Source organism: Lipomyces japonicus, assembly GCF_038497905.1.
Source record: "Lipomyces japonicus strain CBS 7319 unplaced genomic scaffold V1514scaffold_8, whole genome shotgun sequence".
In the NCBI taxonomy this organism is placed as follows: Eukaryota; Fungi; Ascomycota; class Lipomycetes; order Lipomycetales; family Lipomycetaceae; genus Lipomyces; species Lipomyces japonicus.
In genome coordinates, this window is record NW_027117820.1 from 157,421 (window position 1) to 174,472 (window position 17,052).

Here is a 17,052-nt window from a genome sequence, read left to right on the forward strand (position 1 = left end):
ATCGTTGCGGGACAAAATTGTCACATTGCCATTCCGCCACCGGGCTTGCTTCTCTCGGAGAGTGCCGAAGTTTGGTACTGGTTGACTCCGGAAAAACCATTGTTCCGGAACAAGCAGGCGAGTAAATTCGCCACTGCCATGAATTATCTCTCGCCATTTGCCCAAATCGTAATAGTTAACTATGCTAAATGTGAACATGTTATAATTTCAAATGCTGGCCAGGTCTTCCTTTACAGATTTTTAGGCCGAGAAAATTAGTACACGTGCAACTAACTTGCATAGAGCGTTTGCCAACAATCACTTCAGGGCTTTTCTTACTACCTACATAGTATTAAACTGGGCATCTAGACAAAGTACTAAATATATTTAACCATAAAAATGCATTTCATGAACCGTAACGTAACTAACCACTAAAAATCTACAAAAGCAACAGCATGACAATAAACCAAATATGACAAAAAAAACAAAAAAAAAAAAAAACATTGTGAAATAAGCAATCAGATAATATTTTCTTTCTACCAACATATGCATTCAATACGTCATTCGTTATCGCGACTTTGATGGCCTTCCTCGCTTAAGGTGCTCTGCCAATCGTTGCAATGATGTAAACTGGTTTGACTTGCGAGTATCTTCTACCCGGTCGACCGCATCCTCAATTGGTACGCCTTCGTTATGATATATGCTCATGACTTGATCAATAATGACTTTACGTAAACTGAAAAATTTGCGTTCTGCATTGGTCGCTCGCCAACGCGTGCCGTATTTTTCTTCCAGCTCACGCACGACAGGGCCGCCGTCTAAACCTCGATCCCACTCTTCCCATAAATCGGGCACGGTGCAAATCTCACGAGACATTCTGTATTGCGGAACAGGACCGACAACAGAAGTGGATAACGCAGATGATGCTGCTTGCACTGGCGGAGATTGTTCAGTGCTGTTCGGAATTAAATAAGGATCAACCGCTCGCTGGCGCTGAACATGATGCTGTTGTGCCTGCGACGGTGCCTTGTTCCGCCGAATTTGCTGATCTAAATGAAATTGTGGATTATGCATAGACTGAGATAGCGCAACCGAAGTAGCCAAGTGTTGTCGCTGTCGCTGTAACGAATTTGCTGACTTTATTAAAGGTGGAGAATTTAGTCTAAAATGATGTCCTGAATCATCAGGATCCGGATTAAACGCACTGGTATCCTGAGACAAATCTGCAGATGCAAACAAGTCATTCGCATTGGTCGGTGCCACTTGTGACGTGTCGATTTGGCTTTGATGGTGATGATGCTGCGGCGGCTGAGGCTGCTGCTGCTGCTGCTGCTGTTGTTGTTGTTGTTGATCGGCAATAGCTCGAACGCGATATAAATCCGATGCAAGCTCAGGAGAATGCTGACTGGCCCATGAAATCATAGATTCCAGCATGCCAGCCAAGATTGACATGTTCTTGCTCTGCTTCTCCAACGCGATCCGCAATTCCGCATTATCATGAGAAATTTGCTGCATGATCCTGTTCAGATTCATGTTAATCGAGCATTGAATGCTTTCACTGATGGATTGCATCTGCAACTTAACCGCATTCTCTATTTTATTCGCGTAAGAAACCTGCTGAGATCCAAATTCACCGGTCAACAGATCCGGCGATTGCAGAATACTGTCATCAGAAAAACTATCAATTTCAGAGTCCGATTCATCGGGTGATAATGCTGGCAGTTGCTGCCGTTCACTGAAATCATTTGTCAACCGCTGAGCCTGAGAACGGCGACTGCGTCTCGATGCATTACTGTTCACTTGCACATGACGCCGCATGGCACCGTGACGAGACGTGCGACTATGTGCCGCCGCGGCCCGGAATTGTTGCAAATAGGACTGCGTCAACATGCCGTTTGGCGGCGGATTTGAGTTTGTGCCCATCCTTCGCTGATATTGATATTGTTCAAACAGCACGACAACGTAGGACTTGACCATGACATATAACTCAGTGGGCGAAAGTTTAAATTCCGGCGTGGCATGACTTTCCTTTGCCGCACCGGTTTGGTCCTGACTGAGAGCCTGTGACTGACTATTGGCAGCCTGCTGAAGTGACGCCTGCAAGGAAGAAGAAGCTTTGTGCCTTGGAATCACAAACTCTCGAAGAAACAAGCATAACTTGTCCTCCGTAACTGTTGTTCCGTCTGCAAACTTCCGAGTGTCCTTGCACCATGTCTAAGACAAAAAAAAATTATTTAACTTCTATTGAGGTCCTAAAAGGAAAAAACCAAGCAAGCTGTAAAAAAAAAGACTCACGTTCCACTCGCTAACTTTCAAGATGTATGAGGAATTGCTACCGTCAGACACGCCTCCCGAAACATCATCGTCTAGGCGAATAGCTGTACTAGAATTGAACGTTGCAGCCACTAAACAAGAATTGTTAGCTCATTATTCAATTTTGCAGTTTAGATAGAAGACGCTTAGATGGAGTTATATTGAAAAAAAAAAAACTTCTCAAGCAAAAGAAAAAAAAAGAAAAAAAAGAAAAAAAAAAATTACTATCGTGAATTAATTGATCGCGATTATCCATAAGATCTTTCATGTTCTGATCAATTACAACGGCGTCCATTGCTGGTAAATGAACAGAAGCACGATATGCCATAGTCCAATTCGAGAGGTCAGCCAGGCAGAGGAGGAAAATCCTCCCAGCGGTAGATTTTAAATAAAAATAAAGAAAAAAACAACAATTTTCAATTCAATCAATGTGTAAACCTGTATCAGAAATCTCAAGTTAAAAATAAATAAATACTGAAAAGCAAAGGTCAAAAAAAAACAAAGCAAGAGAGGGGGTGACGAAAAAGTCGAGCGTAGATCAGAAAACAACACATTGCCCAGCACTCAGGTATGCACGAAGTAAAAAAAGCAATTTTTTTACTCACAGTTCAATATAAAATCTATTAAACGACTTGTTACTCCATTTGCATGTATTTTTACAATTTTGTAGGTTTTTTTTTGGCTGCGTAGTGGTTAAGGTCGTCGGTGTCGATAACGCTTATATAGTAACGAAAACGAACCCTTAGCCAAGAAAACTACTTGGTTTGCGCTTAAAATACCCGATTTTTTCGTCACACTCCAATCCAAATTGGATCGTTAACTAGTATTTTGTTTATTATTTAAGCTTATGTATATTCAATAAGCAAGCAGGTCAACTTATTGACAATATGTTTAGATAGTTTATTTGCAAGTGTACAGTTGCTACAGGCTGGCACAGAGCTTCAGATTCATCAAAGATCAAAGTTGACACAGGCACCCTCAGGCAACCCTTTATCCAAAAATATGATTGCCACAAATTTGCAATAGTACACCAGTCGATGGTTAAAGAAAATTGTTATAATTTAATTTTTTTTTCTGATTATACGGCTCGCTTTTTCATCAGCTCTTGAAATAGAATCTTCTAGTCAGTAATGAAGAGAAAGTATATTATTTTTGATTAAACTCTTGATTTTATTTTTAATCTCAATTTTGGATTTTGTGATCGCACGCAACAACGTTGTCCTGGTTTAAATTGCTGGAATAACAATCTGTTTGATTATTTGGAAAGTGGAAGTTTTCCTGTAAGTTGAAGCTTGCAGGAATTGGTAAGATGACCATTCCAAAGCTAAATGCCAAGTTTTTTTTTTTTGGTTATTTAAGGGGGGAAAAAAGAAGAAGAAACGGTGTACAACTTACAACAGCATTTAATTGCTTTTGATTTCCTTGCCCGTATAATGAGAACATTTGTTGTAATAAAAACCTCGATACTCATTCAGATAGTGCCAGACCTGTTAGCTGGCCGAAACTAATAATCTAAACTAAATGCATCTTTGGACTATATCTACATCTGATAGTGATTTATTTGTACAATACATTAGTTTATCAGGAATTTATTCTGTTGCATGACTTTTGTTTTTTGCTACACATTGTCTTCTCACTCTCATCTGTTGTGAGCGATGAACGCGTTAAAGTAGGGTAATAGAACGCGTTCACATCAAAACAAACCTGATCAACGTTTCACGGCGAAACCGTAAACATATGGAATTTATTTTTTTTTTGTTAGCCAAAATTGAAACAAGGTGCTTTTTTTGATATTTATATTAAGCTAGAAGGTATTTTTAAATGCCACGACCACATCGAGGCCGAAAGCATGCTCGTTTGAAAACCGACATTGACGCGCCACCACCTCAATTGCAGCAAGATGAAGAACACCAGCCTTCAGAGCTTGATTTAAATAACATGGGAAGCCGAAATGATTTTAAGCAGAGCAAAGGCTATGATTTTCATAACGGGAATGATGACGTTTTGGATTTAAATTTGGAAATTGACGATGTTGATGAACATTTTATGCCTGCCATGACGTCGACGCCAAAGCCGAAGCCGAAGCCGATAATACCCGAGCCAGCTCGAGACCGCAACGTTGTCCGTGATGACAAATTAAAAAACGAGGACAAGAGCAAGAAAGAATTATTACCGAGTGCTGATGATCCGTTTGGGTTTCGCAAGATTCGAGGAATCAGAATACCTCATGTCGTATCGTCATCGCCGCTGCATTCGGATGGCGACGGCCAGGCAGATAATGACGACAATGACAAGACTGCGCGTAACGAAGATTGTACAGTGACGACGCTGCAAGAGTTGGAAAGTGAGCCACCATCATCACCGCTGTCAGTACTAAGCCGGTCGCCGTCTCCAGTTCCAGGTTTATTGTTTACAGCTCAACCGAGTTTACAGAAAAAGCGGCATCGCGCGACCGTTGTTACGACGGCACAGTTGACTGAGCTGTTGCCACGACGAAAGCGGAATCATACAAATGATGCTACTGACGACGATAATGACAATGACAATGACAATGACGATAGCGATAGCGATGAAGATGAACTCACAAAGACTCGGAAGCGACAGGGTCAGCCACGACGACGTCGACGACGACAACAAAGAGTGATGGAAGGAAAAGAAAACGAGTCACCAGGCAAGAAGCTAGTAACAAGGAGCACCAGAAATGAACGAAAGCCGCTTGGTGAAAAGAATGCAAACAATAAGGTCAGTTATGTTAACCAGAAAAACAAAAACGATGATAATGATAATGGCGAGGACGAGGACGAGGACGAGACAAAATCGGATGGCGACGAAAGTGTAATTGACGACTCAGACGAGCCTGCGTCCCAGGTCGAGCGCAAGTTGGAAGCAGAAAAGATGCGGAGCAAGTTTAAAGAAGTGGACAATTGGAAGCTTGAAGTCGAAGCCATTCCGGCTTTAAGTTCAGATTCGTTTTGAGTATGTGTAATTGATAATTTTAATAATAATAATGCTATTTATTTTGCTTTTAATTTGAAAATGATGTCAGTTTATATTTCTTGTGAACAGGCTTTGACAACTAAAGATTTTGTTTCAGATGGTAGATTCCGTTCTATCTTCTATTTACTACATCAAATGATACATACAAATGTGATATAAAACAAACCAAGCAAATGGCTTCCAACCCGTTAATATGGAAAAAAAAAAAGAAAACTAAAGGTGTAATATTCATTTTCACCTTTCCATTATCCCGTTCTATCATTGTAGCAACAAATATAAACATTCGCAAAAAAAAAGGAGCTCGTAAATTTTTAACAAACAGCATGAACATGCGATTGAACAATAATAATAATAATGACAAAAATAATAGAAAGAAGTGAAACGTACAAGTACACACTGCCATAAATAATTTCCAGAATTTTTTTTAAAAAAAAAACAGAGGTTAACAAATAATAAAAAAAATTAAAATAATTGAAAATCGACTTACATTGCAAAATAGCAAATGCCAAGTCAGAATAAATCAAAAATTGAAAAAAAAATAAACGTCATTAAAATTAAACGATTCGTTTATAACGAATATGCTAAAACAATTCATAAAAAAACACAACTTTAAAAAGGCAGGACTGAAAGAAAATATAGAAACCGAGACAGATTATGTTATTAATTAGGAGTACCGGTAGCATCAATTTGTGGCGAAGAGACTTGATCGACAACTGATCCTGTTTCATCTTTTTTTTTTTTTTCGCGTAACGTTAGCATAAAATAAAAAAAAAAACGTAAGAGTATGTTTTCCATACCTGGAATATTACCATTTGAATTATGATTGCCATGATGGTTATGATTTATAGGCCTGGGGGCGTTTCCACATCTATCCTTTCCAAAATTTATTTTAAAATTTTTGTATTCTTCTTTCTGTTTAATTCCCTCAATGGCCTTGATGGCATTGGCAATGTTGGTAAAATTAACAAACGCGCATGATTTTTCACGCAACGTGTTGATTAATTCAATCTCACCAAACTCAGAAAAATCTTGTCGTAATCGATCTTCTGTCCAGGAGTCATCAATATTACCAATATAAACATTCCTGCTTGCCCCCGCAGTGACTGCCAATGCGATTGATGTCGGAAGCGGGCCCGAATGCTTACCCCAACCAATCTTGAGCCGGCGGTTATGGATCATGAGACCTTGCACGTTTGACATGGCAAAAAATTGTGCCGCCGCGGTGGGATCGACAAACGTGACAAAACAGATATGCTTGTCGGGAATGTAACGAATGTGATGTAGCAAGCCACCGCGAACGACATTGCAAATTTCTTCAATTGTGGTTTCAGGATGAATGCTGCCAAGATAAACCGTGCGGTTGCCGAGGTTTGCCATACCGCCGGCAGTAGTAGCGACCGCAGCAGCGGCAGCAGATTGCTGAGCCAAAGCATTGGATAGAATGTCACGGTCTGCAGACGCAACAAGGTGTTCATATCCAGGACTAATACCGAGAAACTGAGCTGCATTTTGCTGCTGAGTTTTCGACACGTACGCACTAGAACGTGTTAACCAAAAAAAAAAAATTTGAACAAAAATAAATTAAAAAAAAAAATACTTACCATCTGTCTTTACCATAAAAAACTTTTCTAGATTGCCATTTGGGCTCCTGAGGTAATTGTTGGACGGCCTTGATGGCACTGGAAATGCTGAGAAAATGAACAAACCCGATAGGCTTCTCTCTGACTAGTTTGATCGTGTCAATGGCACCAAACCGACCTAGATCTTCGCGAATCTCATCTTCGGAGATGTCATCAGGTAAGTTTCCGAGGTACACGTTCCTGGACGCACCAGATTGCTGTACGGCAACGATAACGCTCATGGGAACGGGTGATGGCTTGCCCCAACCAATTTTAATATCTTGAGATCGAATAGATAGTTTTCTTAAGATTGCATCTGAATGGAAATGTGAAGCAGACGCAACGTCAAGAAATGAAACGAACGCGCAATTTTTTTCTGGCAGCATGCGAACGGACTCGACCGGGCCGGAATGGACATGAGACAGCAATTCTTCTGCGGTGGTTTCGGACGGCACGTTACCCAAATATACTGTTCTTGAAGCTTGAATCTGAGGTTGCTGGCCAGTTATGGCAGCAGCAGCAGCCAGGTCGTTCATGCCAGCCAGGTCGACGTAGGATTGATAAGGGATGCCCATGTATTGATCACCAGAGGAGAAGCCAGGGCTGAGGGATGGCGAAGCCGGAAAAGCTAATTGCGGGCTGGTAAATGCAGCCGAAGGTGTTCCGGGTTGGAATGGAGAGCCGAGAAGGAGCTGGCTAGGAAGGAGAGACGAGAATTGCAAGTCGTACTGTGAAACGGGGGAAACCATGCCGGAGGGCAAAGTACTGCTGGCAGAGCGGGAAGCGATGCCAAATGAAGAGGTAGATGATGATAATTCAATTGGTCCGGTCGTGCTGGATGTTGAGCTCGATGTATTAGTATTAGTGTTGTTATTGTTATTGCTGCTACTTGTGACCTTGGTACGTTTCATATTAGGTCGAAAGTGGGCGATGTCAGGATGTGCACGGCCTTGCTTGTTGCGATGGACACTAGGCGCTTTGAAAGAGTTAGACAGTTGCACCAGGGTGTCGCTGCTCATCTAGCGGCGCGTGGCAGGGAAAGAAAGGAAATAAAGTAGCCTATTTGCAATGAAGTTAGCAATGTTCCCAAAAAAAAAAGAAAGAAACAATTCACCGAATGACCAATTGAGTTGATTGAATACATACGTTTGGACACTGGAAACGCGAGGAACCGGAACGTACTGGGCCGGTCGTTTAGGACCGTGGCTGGAAGATAAATGCGACCGTCGGAAGTGAGGAAGCAGAACTAAGAAGGGCCAAAAAAGTGAAACTATCCGAGTTAAAGCAAAAATCAGTGTCGTGTAGACTAATTGAGTTGCAACGACAACAGTTCGATGGCTCTATCCGGATGAACGAAGGAGCTGCGGAGAAGGGGAAAGCTGCGGCCGGTAGGGGCTTGCGGCGACTTTGTTACGGAAGTCACTTGGGCAAGAACCGACTTTTTTTTAAAAAAAAAAGGCACTAGTTAAAGCAAGAGAATAAAGAAAAAGAAACCCAACCAAAAAAAAAAAGAGCGAGCGAAAAGGCCCTTGCAGAAGATGGAAGTGTGTGAGCTGAAAAATAAAAGGGGACTCCGAGGGCTCGATATTCCACTATAACACAAATTGATTGCTCCTCGTGCTCACTGGGAAACAAAGCGCATCGTACGTATGCCTAGGCACATGTGCGTACATGTCCGCACGGCCCCTGAGCTAGTTATGTAACTACTAAATTCCTGGCCTGGACGGACGCCTCACTAATCAAATTTCAAGCAGGTCATTCGCCTGGCTTACTTATACAAATCGGCTTAACATTTACGGTTGTATTGCTCCACGGGGTTCATGCCAGTGTGTCCTTGGCTTGGTATACAGTCTTTTCATGGCTTGATTTTGCCCGCCCGTCAATGGTGGCGGAATGCGTAGATATGCATCTCTCATCCAGAGTCCCATAACAAATGAAGCCGCAATTCCGCCCCGGTCAAGTCACATCCCGGTCACACGCCGAGTCACAATAAATATTTATCCTCAAATCATTAAAATGATTCACTATCTCTGCTCATTCACCACACCATAAAAAAATTTATTTTCAATCATCATCAGCCCCCCTCCTCATGACTTCAATTGAAAAACTTTCTCTTGACGACGACATTCCGCCTCCTCCTGCTGGGACTATTTTTGTTGACGAAAAGGTCGGCGTTGATACCCAAACTGCTGGTTCGTCGGCCGAGTCTCCAGTCAAGACTGCCGCATTTGCGCTGTATGCTTTCCCCGCTGCTCCTGCCTACTATCTCAAGCGGGCAGAAGATTCACCGTTTGCACCAATTACCGCATCCGCTTTGAAAAAGGCAAAGAAGGGAGCTGAAGGTTTAGCAAAGAAAATAAAGGCCGCTGAGGAGCTCAGGGTCAAGAAAGAGGCCGACGATGCCCGCAAGCTTGAAGAGGCTAAGAAAATTGTCATTCGTAATGACCCATCCCTCCCTGCAGCGAAATCGATTAAGATTAGGCAGGCCACTGCAAACAGAGAGATCAGGGTTAAGGTTAGCGGCTGGGTGCATCGTCTCCGAGTCCAAAAGGGGCTTGCCTTCCTCGTCCTCAGAGACGGCTCCGGATTTATTCAGTGCATTTTGTCGGGCGACCTGGCGAATGCTTACTCCACGCTTACGCTCACATTGGAGTCTACGGTTGTGATTTACGGTATCATTCATCCCCTGCCTGAGGGCAAGATTGCCCCGGGCAATCACGAGCTAGTGGTGGATTATTATGACGTGTTTGGCCTCGCACCTGGTGGAGACAACGCCATTTCTAACAAGGTCCAGGAAGGTGCTGATTTATCACTGCTACTTGACAATCGTCATCTCGTTCTCCGCGGCGAGACGTTTGCCGGCATCTTCAAAGTCCGCGCCGCCCTGCTGCGCAGTTTTAGACGTGTGTATGAAGAATTTGGAATCACCGAGGTCACTCCACCCTGTATGGTTCAGACCCAGGTTGAAGGTGGCAGCACATTGTTTGCACTCAAGTACTACGGCGAGGATGCGTTCCTGACCCAATCCTCCCAGCTCTATCTCGAGACTTGCCTGCCCGCTCTCGGCGACGTGTTTTGCGTGCAGGAGTCTTTCCGAGCCGAACGCTCTCACACCAGGCGGCACTTGTCCGAATATACTCACGTCGAAGCCGAGCTCGCGTTTCTGTCGTTCGACGACTTGCTGACTCACATCGAGACTTTGATCACCAAAACGATCGAGTACGTGTTTGAAGACAAGGAAATTGCTGAGATTCTTCACAAGCTCAACCCCGGATTTGTAGCACCGACGCTGCCGTTCAGACGCATGACGTATGAATCCGCACTGGAATGGTTGAACGAACACAACGTGCCGAACGAGGATGGAGAGAAGTTCAAATTCGGCGACGACATTGCCGAAGCGGCTGAACGCAAGATGACGGACGACATTGGCGAGCCAATTTTGCTGACCCGGTTCCCGGTCGAAATCAAGTCATTTTATATGCAGAAGTGTGCTAACGACCGTCGAGTGACCGAGTCCGTCGACGTGCTGATGCCTAACGTGGGCGAGATTGTCGGGGGCAGCATGCGTATTTTTGATGAGGCCGAGCTAGTGGCTGGCTTCAAGCGGGAGAACATTGATCCAGAGCCATACTACTGGTATTCTGATCAGCGCAAGTACGGCACATGCCCGCATGGTGGATACGGTTTAGGTACTGAGCGTATCCTGGCCTGGCTCTGTGACCGGTTCACGGTTCGTGACTGTTCACTGTACCCACGCTTCACTGGACGTTGCAAGCCATAGACAAACGACATGTTAATATAGAAATATAACATGAAAAAAAAAAAAAACCGTTTATATTTTTTCGCTTTTATATGATTGTTATATACATTGTGCTCTATCGGTTAATGGCGGAGAATTATGACTAAACCGAATATGGCAGCTCAGCTGCCGGATTTGGCATAGCGCGTCCCTGGACCTGGTTCCTTTTGTTGCCTGTGATGATGTCGCATCATCCATCTATTTTATGTAAAACCGTATGCCCACACCTTTTAATTTCAAGCTCATCTTTTGTTACTGATTTAACTATTACACTTCTTGTTACCTCTTTTGTTATTTATCATGACCACGCTTGCTACACCTCCACTTCAAGACTCGATCCTGCAACATATCGGCAAGACGCCGCTTGTTAGGCTGAACCGGATTCCGCAAGCACATGGCATCAAGGCCACCATTCGTAAGTTCCGCCACATTTATTGTACTTTTAAATATAACTTGGGTTAATTATTCTGATTGTCCATACAAGTTGCCAAGCTTGAATATTTCAATGCCGGCGGATCAGTCAAGGATCGGATCGCACTGCGCATGATTGAAGACGCAGAGAAATCGGGCCGGATCAAGCCCGGGTATACGTTGATCGAGCCCACGTCAGGCAACACAGGGATTGGCCTGGCGCTTGTGGGTGCGGTTAAAGGGTACAAGGTTATTATCACGATGCCAGAAAAAATGTCTCAGGAGAAGGTGCTCGTGTTGAAAGCACTGGGGGCGGAGATTATTAGAACGCCGACTGAGGCCGCCTGGGATTCGCCACAAAGTTACATCTCTGTGGCAAGAAGGCTGGAGCGCGAGATACCCAACTCGGCTATTTTGAATCAGTATGAAAACGTGAATAATCCGCTGGCGCATGAGTTAGGCACTGGCCAGGAAATTTGGGAACAGACTGCGGGGCAGGTCACCGCCGTGGTTGTGGGTGCCGGTACGGGTGGCACGGTGACGGGGATTGCTCGAGCATTGAAGAAACATAATGCCAACGTGAAAATCATTGGCGTGGACCCGATCGGATCGATCCTAGCCTTGCCAGAATCACTGAACCCGCCGTTGCAGTCATATAAAATAGAAGGCATTGGCTATGACTTTGTGCCAGAAGTGCTTGATCGAAGCTTGGTGGACCGGTGGATTAAGACCGACGACGCGGAAGCGTTTCATTTGTCGCGCAGGCTGATTGCGGAAGAAGGCATTTTGTGCGGCGGTAGCTCTGGATCTGCCCTGGCAAGCGTGCTAAAATACGCGCGCGACCTGGATGCTAATGAGACCGTCGTCGTGGTGTTTCCGGACAGCATCCGGTCGTATTTGACAAAGTTTGTGTCGGATGAGTGGATGCGGGACAATGGGTTCCAGCAGGACTCGACCGTGGTGGACAACGGCAAGAAGTTTAAGGACGCGACCATTGCCGACCTGTCCCTGAAGCCGGTCATCGCCATCGGTGCAGGCGAGTCGGTGCAGAAGGCTATTCAGGTTATGAAGAATAACGGGTACGACCAGCTACCTGTGGTGGACGATGACAACGGCTTGTTGGTAGGCATCGTGACGTTGGGAGAGATATTTTCACGCATGGGATCGAGGCGGGTACGAACGACTTCGGTAGTCCGGGACGCGACGCACTTTTTCGTGCCCGACCAGCAGCAGCACCAGCAGCACCAGCCAACGTCGGATGCCAGAACAAGCGGCGACGACCATTTCGGCGTGTTTACTGCCGACACGCCGCTCAGCTCCATGACTACGTTTTTCGAATTTCATTCAGCGGCAGTGGTCACGACTACGGGAGAAGTGCAGGCCCGGCCCACGCACATTGTCACGAAGGTGGACCTGCTGGAGTACCTGGTTAGGAACGGCGGCTTGGACGCCGTGGAATAAATAAATCTGGTTGCATTGTCATTGCGTAGCCTGCGAACATGTCGTCACGGGGCCCAGTTTGGCCCAGTTTGGGGGGTCACCCCGCCTTTGCCCGCGTAGTGCTCAGTCCGGAATGAAGGCAGCATAATCGTACCCGCGCTGGTGCACTTATGCCAGTCGCCGCACCCTCGCGCACGACTTTTGTATAAGAGCCACGTCCGCGACCCGTTCATGCTTCCGGAATCAAAGCTTCTGTGCCTCGACCTTCCTTCACTTGCTTGGTTTCGTGCTGTGTGTTCAAGTATATTTGGCGCTTGCTCCTGCTGTTTTTCATTCCGGACTTAAGACGCTTCTTGAGTGCTGTGCTGTGCTGTGCCTTACCCTTTTATTCTCGTGGCCATCATAAGATTGTTTATCGCATCACCTCTTTTCTTTTTCTTCTTCTTTTGACATTGAAAAATCTACCATGGCTTCCACAACTTCAGTTCTATCCAAGCCTGAGATCAAGAAAAAACCAATCTCATGGTCAAACATCTTGCTCGGTGCTGGCCTTAACCTGTTCGAGTATGTTTTTCCCCCCATTCTGAACACATTCCACATTTGAACTTTCTAACTTGGGTTTTTTTTTCTTTTTATTACAGGGTTACCACTCTCGGACAACCGTTAGAAGTCACTAAAGTATGATTCGATCCTGCTCATTGTGAGGCTGGTTTACGGCATTAATTTACCTCAACATAAACTAATAATTTTTTAGACTACTATGGCTGCCAACAGAGGCGATTCATTCAAAGGTGCCATTTCCCGAATCTGGTCCCGTGGAGGCGTGTTTGGTTTCTATCAGGGTTTGATTCCATGGGTAAGTCCAACAATTTTTTTTTTTTTTTTTTTTCAAATGCCACGACTTTTACATGTGCCTTTAACGGTTCTGTGGTTTATTTCAATTGTCAATTTCTTTCATGCCGAACCAGTTCAGCAGGTTCAAATTTTGTCGATGATTGTTCACGGGCACGTCTTTCGGATCACTGTCAAGTTTCGTGCACGGGCCATGTTTTTTTGTCCCTTTTTCACTCATTCCAATGATCATCATTTCATCAAAGAATACCGTATTAGTAATTATCGTACTTAAATTTAATGGCTCAATCGGTTTGTCGGAAAATAGGCCCGCTTTTTTTTCGTGCTTTTTCGTCTTTCTTTTTCGCCTTTCTTTTTTTAATTTATCCGGATCGGGTTCATGTGTCCGTCAGAATTGCTAATTGGATTTGAAAAAAAAAAAGTTTTCGGATTTGCTAACTGCTAATTAAATACTGTTACTAAATTTCTGCATTTTTAGGCATGGATTGAAGCCTCAACTAAAGGTGCCGTGTTACTGTTTGTTTCTAGCGAAGTCGAATACCGGACCGTCAGTTTCGGAGCCAACAACTTTTTGGCCGGCATCACTGGTGGCTTTTTCGGTGGCCTCGCACAAGCATACCTAACTGTTGGATTTTGCACATGTATGAAGACGGTCGAGATCACTCGTCAGAAGCAGGCTGCCGGTGGCATCAAGCCGCCATCAACTTTTACCGTGTTCAAGGATATCTATAAGCGTGAAGGCATCAGAGGCATCAACAAGGGCGTGAACGCGGTCGCGATCCGGCAGTGCACGAATTGGGCCAGCAGGTTTGGCCTGTCTCGACTGTCTGAAAACGTGATCAGGCAAGCTACTGGAAAGTCAGAGGACGCGCCGCTGAGCGCGTTTGAGAAAATTATCGCATCCACATTTGGTGGTGGCTTGTCTGCTTGGAACCAGCCGATCGAAGTCGTGCGGATTGAGATGCAGAGCAAGACTGAGGATCCTAACCGGCCCAAGAACTTGACCGTGTCCAAAACGCTCAAGTATATTTATTCTCAGAATGGTGTCAAGGGTCTATTTAGAGGCGTGACTCCTCGAATTGGTCTTGGCGTATGGCAAACCGTGTGCATGGTCGGATTAGGTGACTTGGCCAAAGAATTTGTTGCAAAACTGACAGGTGAGAAGCCAGTTGGTGGACATTAAACGAAGCCTTCTTATATTCGGCAAAATTATCATTCTATCTTGAGATGCCTGATTTTTTTTTTTTTTTTTTTTTTTTTTGTTTGCGACGTGGTAAATGACAACACTAAAACATTTACACCTGGCTTTGCTTCTACTCTTCTCTCTATTTTCTCTTCTCTTTTTTGTTGACTTTTTTATATCTCGATTTCGTTCTTTATAGAGATTTTATGATTATGTATTTTTTGTCCTTTCTTTCTATTATTTAACTGACATAGCTGGCCTATGTAATATACTACCAATAATACACCACTTGTGACACTATTTGGCTGCGCACGATTAGGATTGACTACACATAAAGTAGGAAAAAATAAAATGTATAAGGAGGTTCAATGAATTTACCCACTGGCAATATTACACCTTATGAATTGTTAACATCATTATACAAAAAAAAATATGTTGCAGATATTTTAAGTAACGACATACATTATTTTTTTGCAGTTGAATTAATATAGAATTTTAGGCACAATAATAAGTAATTATCTCAAAACAAATTTGATTACCAAATCTAAGCTGTTTTGCTCCATTCTCCCTTTACTGAAGCTCAAAAAAAAAAAAAAAAAAAAAAAAAAAAAAAAAACCAGATTCTCTACAACCTCACGCAAAGTAGACTTGAGATTATACGATGGCACAGTAGTTTGAGTGATAAATTTGTGTGAGAGATCTAACCGGATTCTGCTCGCTTGTGGTGGACTTGATGAGCCGTTTGTAGAGCTGTGATTAGTTCAACTGCGGTGACGGATTAGCATGATTCCCAGTTCGGCATGGAGTACTTCAACGGCGGTGGTGCGAAAGGCAACAACTTCCTACACCTCTCTTTATACTATATACTAACTAGATATTTGCGGCAGCTCAGACTCCACCTCTGTGGAGTATCAGGTAGATCAAGTCGAAAGGCAACAGGGTCAATCTGCTCAATAATCGTGAAAGGACCAATGTAGCGGTCATCAAACTTGGGCCGTAGGGCGATGAGTGGTCAAGTTTTTCCGGTTAAGACAAGATCACCGACATGGAAAGAGTGTTCTTGGTGATGCTGGTTGTAAAAAGGTGTGTAGGCAGCCTGAGCGCGGTGCATGAATGATTGAATGTCCCTTTGTACTGTCTCCAAATGTTGTAAACGGTCAGCGCCATTGGTGATTGCAGCGATAGCAGTCGGTACGTCAAATTGCCAACTGGGATGATAACCAAAATTGGAATAAAACGGAGTCTGGCTCGTGGTGGCATTTCTGGCATTATTATAACTAAATTCAGCCAGCGGTAATAATGATACCCAATCATGTTGTTGGCGGGTCATGTAAATGCGGATAAACTGTTCCACAGCTTGATTCACCCTCTCTGTCTGTCCATCTGTTTTGGTATGCCGTAGAATACTTGCTCTTAATCTTCAGACTTTCGGTAAACGCTTTCCAAAAGCGAGATAAAAACACTGAGCCACGGTCAAACACGATATCCTGCGGAGCGCCATGGTAGCAGAAAATATTGGCGATAAACACATCCGCCAGATCAGGGGCCGTTATCGATTTATTAACAGGGATGAAATGAGCTATCTTGGTAAGTCGATACACCACTACCAGGATTGAATCGAAGCCATCTGATATTCGCAGGTCCGTGATGAAATCCATAGAAAGCGATACCCAAGGTTTCTCTGGGACTGGTAAGAGTAAAGCCCATACGGTAGACGGCGAGAAATCTTCGTGCGTTGGCATACCGCACAACTGCGTACATAACGATTGTCAAATTTGCGCATACCGGTCCAGAAATAATGACGACTGAGTAGTTCAAAAGTACGCGCTTGACCAGGGTGGCCAACTGACTCGTGATCGTGGTACTGACATAAGATATCGGTTAACAATTGCTTATCTTTTGGAATGACTAGCCGACCATCATAGTAAAGAAAACCATCAATACAACTATAATGTTCGATCTCCCTATTGAATTCCGAGGGAGGTTCGGTCTGGGGGTTGGAAAAATAATGTAATAGCCCTTGGTAGGTTTCGTCTGTGGTCATCTTTTGACGGATTTCGTCGTGGAAATCCGTATTTGCACACAATGAGCTGTGTCGGTTGGGTGTTTAAAATATTCAGCACCTCGAATGGTTGTGACACTAGAGTAGCTTCCGATCGATGTGTTTTGGGATATCGAGTCATCAGTTCGTCATAAAGCATCCGCTTGCACATTATTCAGCCCTTTTTGATATGTCATCTTAAAAGGGTACATTCCCAACTCTTCTGACCAGCGTAATTGGCGTCCACTCAATGATTGTCTCCAGCGAAAAATCAAAATGTCATAAGATGGGTACCGATACAAAACACTTTTTTAGAGTTTGAAAAGCGTTCTCAATCTCCTCAGACCATGTAAAGGGGGCATCCTACTTCAATTGCTTCGACATTAGTTGTGTGAAGTAGACGTACTTTGGGATAAAT

General features: G+C 44.0%; 7 protein-coding genes across 7 annotated transcripts; 4 read left to right on the forward strand and 3 right to left on the reverse strand.

Annotated features, from left to right (window-relative positions):
- Positions 1-379: 379 nt before the first annotated feature.
- Positions 380-1,404, reverse strand: V1514DRAFT_326908 (transcriptional activator of glycolytic enzymes-domain-containing protein; the record flags this gene model as incomplete). The annotated part of the gene is made up of 1 exon (XM_066926881.1): positions 380-1,404. One exon carries the CDS (start codon positions 1,399-1,401, stop codon positions 547-549), a length of 855 nt encoding a protein of 284 aa, XP_066784819.1. The 3' UTR covers positions 380-546.
- A 2,610-nt stretch (positions 1,405-4,014) lies between these two features.
- V1514DRAFT_326914 (uncharacterized protein) lies at positions 4,015-5,321 on the forward strand. The gene has a single exon (XM_066926882.1). It carries the CDS (start codon positions 4,114-4,116, stop codon positions 5,266-5,268), a length of 1,155 nt encoding a protein of 384 aa, XP_066784820.1. The 5' UTR covers positions 4,015-4,113; the 3' UTR covers positions 5,269-5,321.
- V1514DRAFT_223982 (uncharacterized protein) lies at positions 5,314-5,821 on the reverse strand. Its single transcript, XM_066924722.1, has one exon. It carries the CDS (start codon positions 5,690-5,692, stop codon positions 5,402-5,404), a length of 291 nt encoding a protein of 96 aa, XP_066784821.1. The 5' UTR covers positions 5,693-5,821; the 3' UTR covers positions 5,314-5,401.
- A 128-nt stretch (positions 5,822-5,949) lies between these two features.
- V1514DRAFT_346537 (uncharacterized protein) lies at positions 5,950-7,657 on the reverse strand (the record flags this gene model as incomplete). The annotated part of the gene is made up of 3 exons (XM_066929271.1): positions 5,950-6,017; positions 6,087-6,826; positions 6,891-7,657. 3 exons carry the CDS (start codon positions 7,655-7,657, stop codon positions 5,950-5,952), a joined length of 1,575 nt encoding a protein of 524 aa, XP_066784822.1.
- A 1,290-nt stretch (positions 7,658-8,947) lies between these two features.
- V1514DRAFT_326918 (uncharacterized protein) lies at positions 8,948-10,904 on the forward strand. The gene has a single exon (XM_066926883.1). The coding sequence runs from the start codon at positions 8,998-9,000 to the stop codon at positions 10,687-10,689; it is 1,692 nt and encodes a 563-aa protein (XP_066784823.1). The 5' UTR covers positions 8,948-8,997; the 3' UTR covers positions 10,690-10,904.
- On the forward strand, positions 10,905-12,753 carry V1514DRAFT_326920 (uncharacterized protein). Its single transcript, XM_066926884.1, has 2 exons — positions 10,905-11,122; positions 11,192-12,753. The coding sequence occupies exons 1-2, from the start codon at positions 11,008-11,010 to the stop codon at positions 12,577-12,579; spliced, it is 1,503 nt and encodes a 500-aa protein (XP_066784824.1). The 5' UTR covers positions 10,905-11,007; the 3' UTR covers positions 12,580-12,753.
- On the forward strand, positions 12,754-14,663 carry V1514DRAFT_326921 (mitochondrial carrier domain-containing protein). Its single transcript, XM_066926885.1, has 4 exons — positions 12,754-13,122; positions 13,200-13,236; positions 13,313-13,414; positions 13,889-14,663. The coding sequence occupies exons 1-4, from the start codon at positions 13,025-13,027 to the stop codon at positions 14,591-14,593; spliced, it is 942 nt and encodes a 313-aa protein (XP_066784825.1). The 5' UTR covers positions 12,754-13,024; the 3' UTR covers positions 14,594-14,663.
- Positions 14,664-17,052: the final 2,389 nt, after the last annotated feature.

Excerpts from the sequence above, each read along its gene's own strand:
- V1514DRAFT_326914 (XM_066926882.1), top strand. The coding sequence starts at position 4,114 with ATGCCACGACCACATCGAGGCCGAAAGCATGCTCGTTTGAAAACCGAC.
- V1514DRAFT_223982 (XM_066924722.1), bottom strand. The coding sequence starts at position 5,692 with ATGGCAGTGTGTACTTGTACGTTTCACTTCTTTCTATTATTTTTGTCA.
- V1514DRAFT_326918 (XM_066926883.1), top strand. The coding sequence starts at position 8,998 with ATGACTTCAATTGAAAAACTTTCTCTTGACGACGACATTCCGCCTCCT.
- V1514DRAFT_326920 (XM_066926884.1), top strand. The coding sequence starts at position 11,008 with ATGACCACGCTTGCTACACCTCCACTTCAAGACTCGATCCTGCAACAT. Across the intron at positions 11,123-11,191 it reads TGGCATCAAGGCCACCATTC|TTGCCAAGCTTGAATATTTC; the intron begins GTAAGTTCCGCC and ends TGTCCATACAAG.
- V1514DRAFT_326921 (XM_066926885.1), top strand. The coding sequence starts at position 13,025 with ATGGCTTCCACAACTTCAGTTCTATCCAAGCCTGAGATCAAGAAAAAA. Across the intron at positions 13,237-13,312 it reads AACCGTTAGAAGTCACTAAA|ACTACTATGGCTGCCAACAG; the intron begins GTATGATTCGAT and ends ATAATTTTTTAG. Across the intron at positions 13,415-13,888 it reads ATCAGGGTTTGATTCCATGG|GCATGGATTGAAGCCTCAAC; the intron begins GTAAGTCCAACA and ends CTGCATTTTTAG.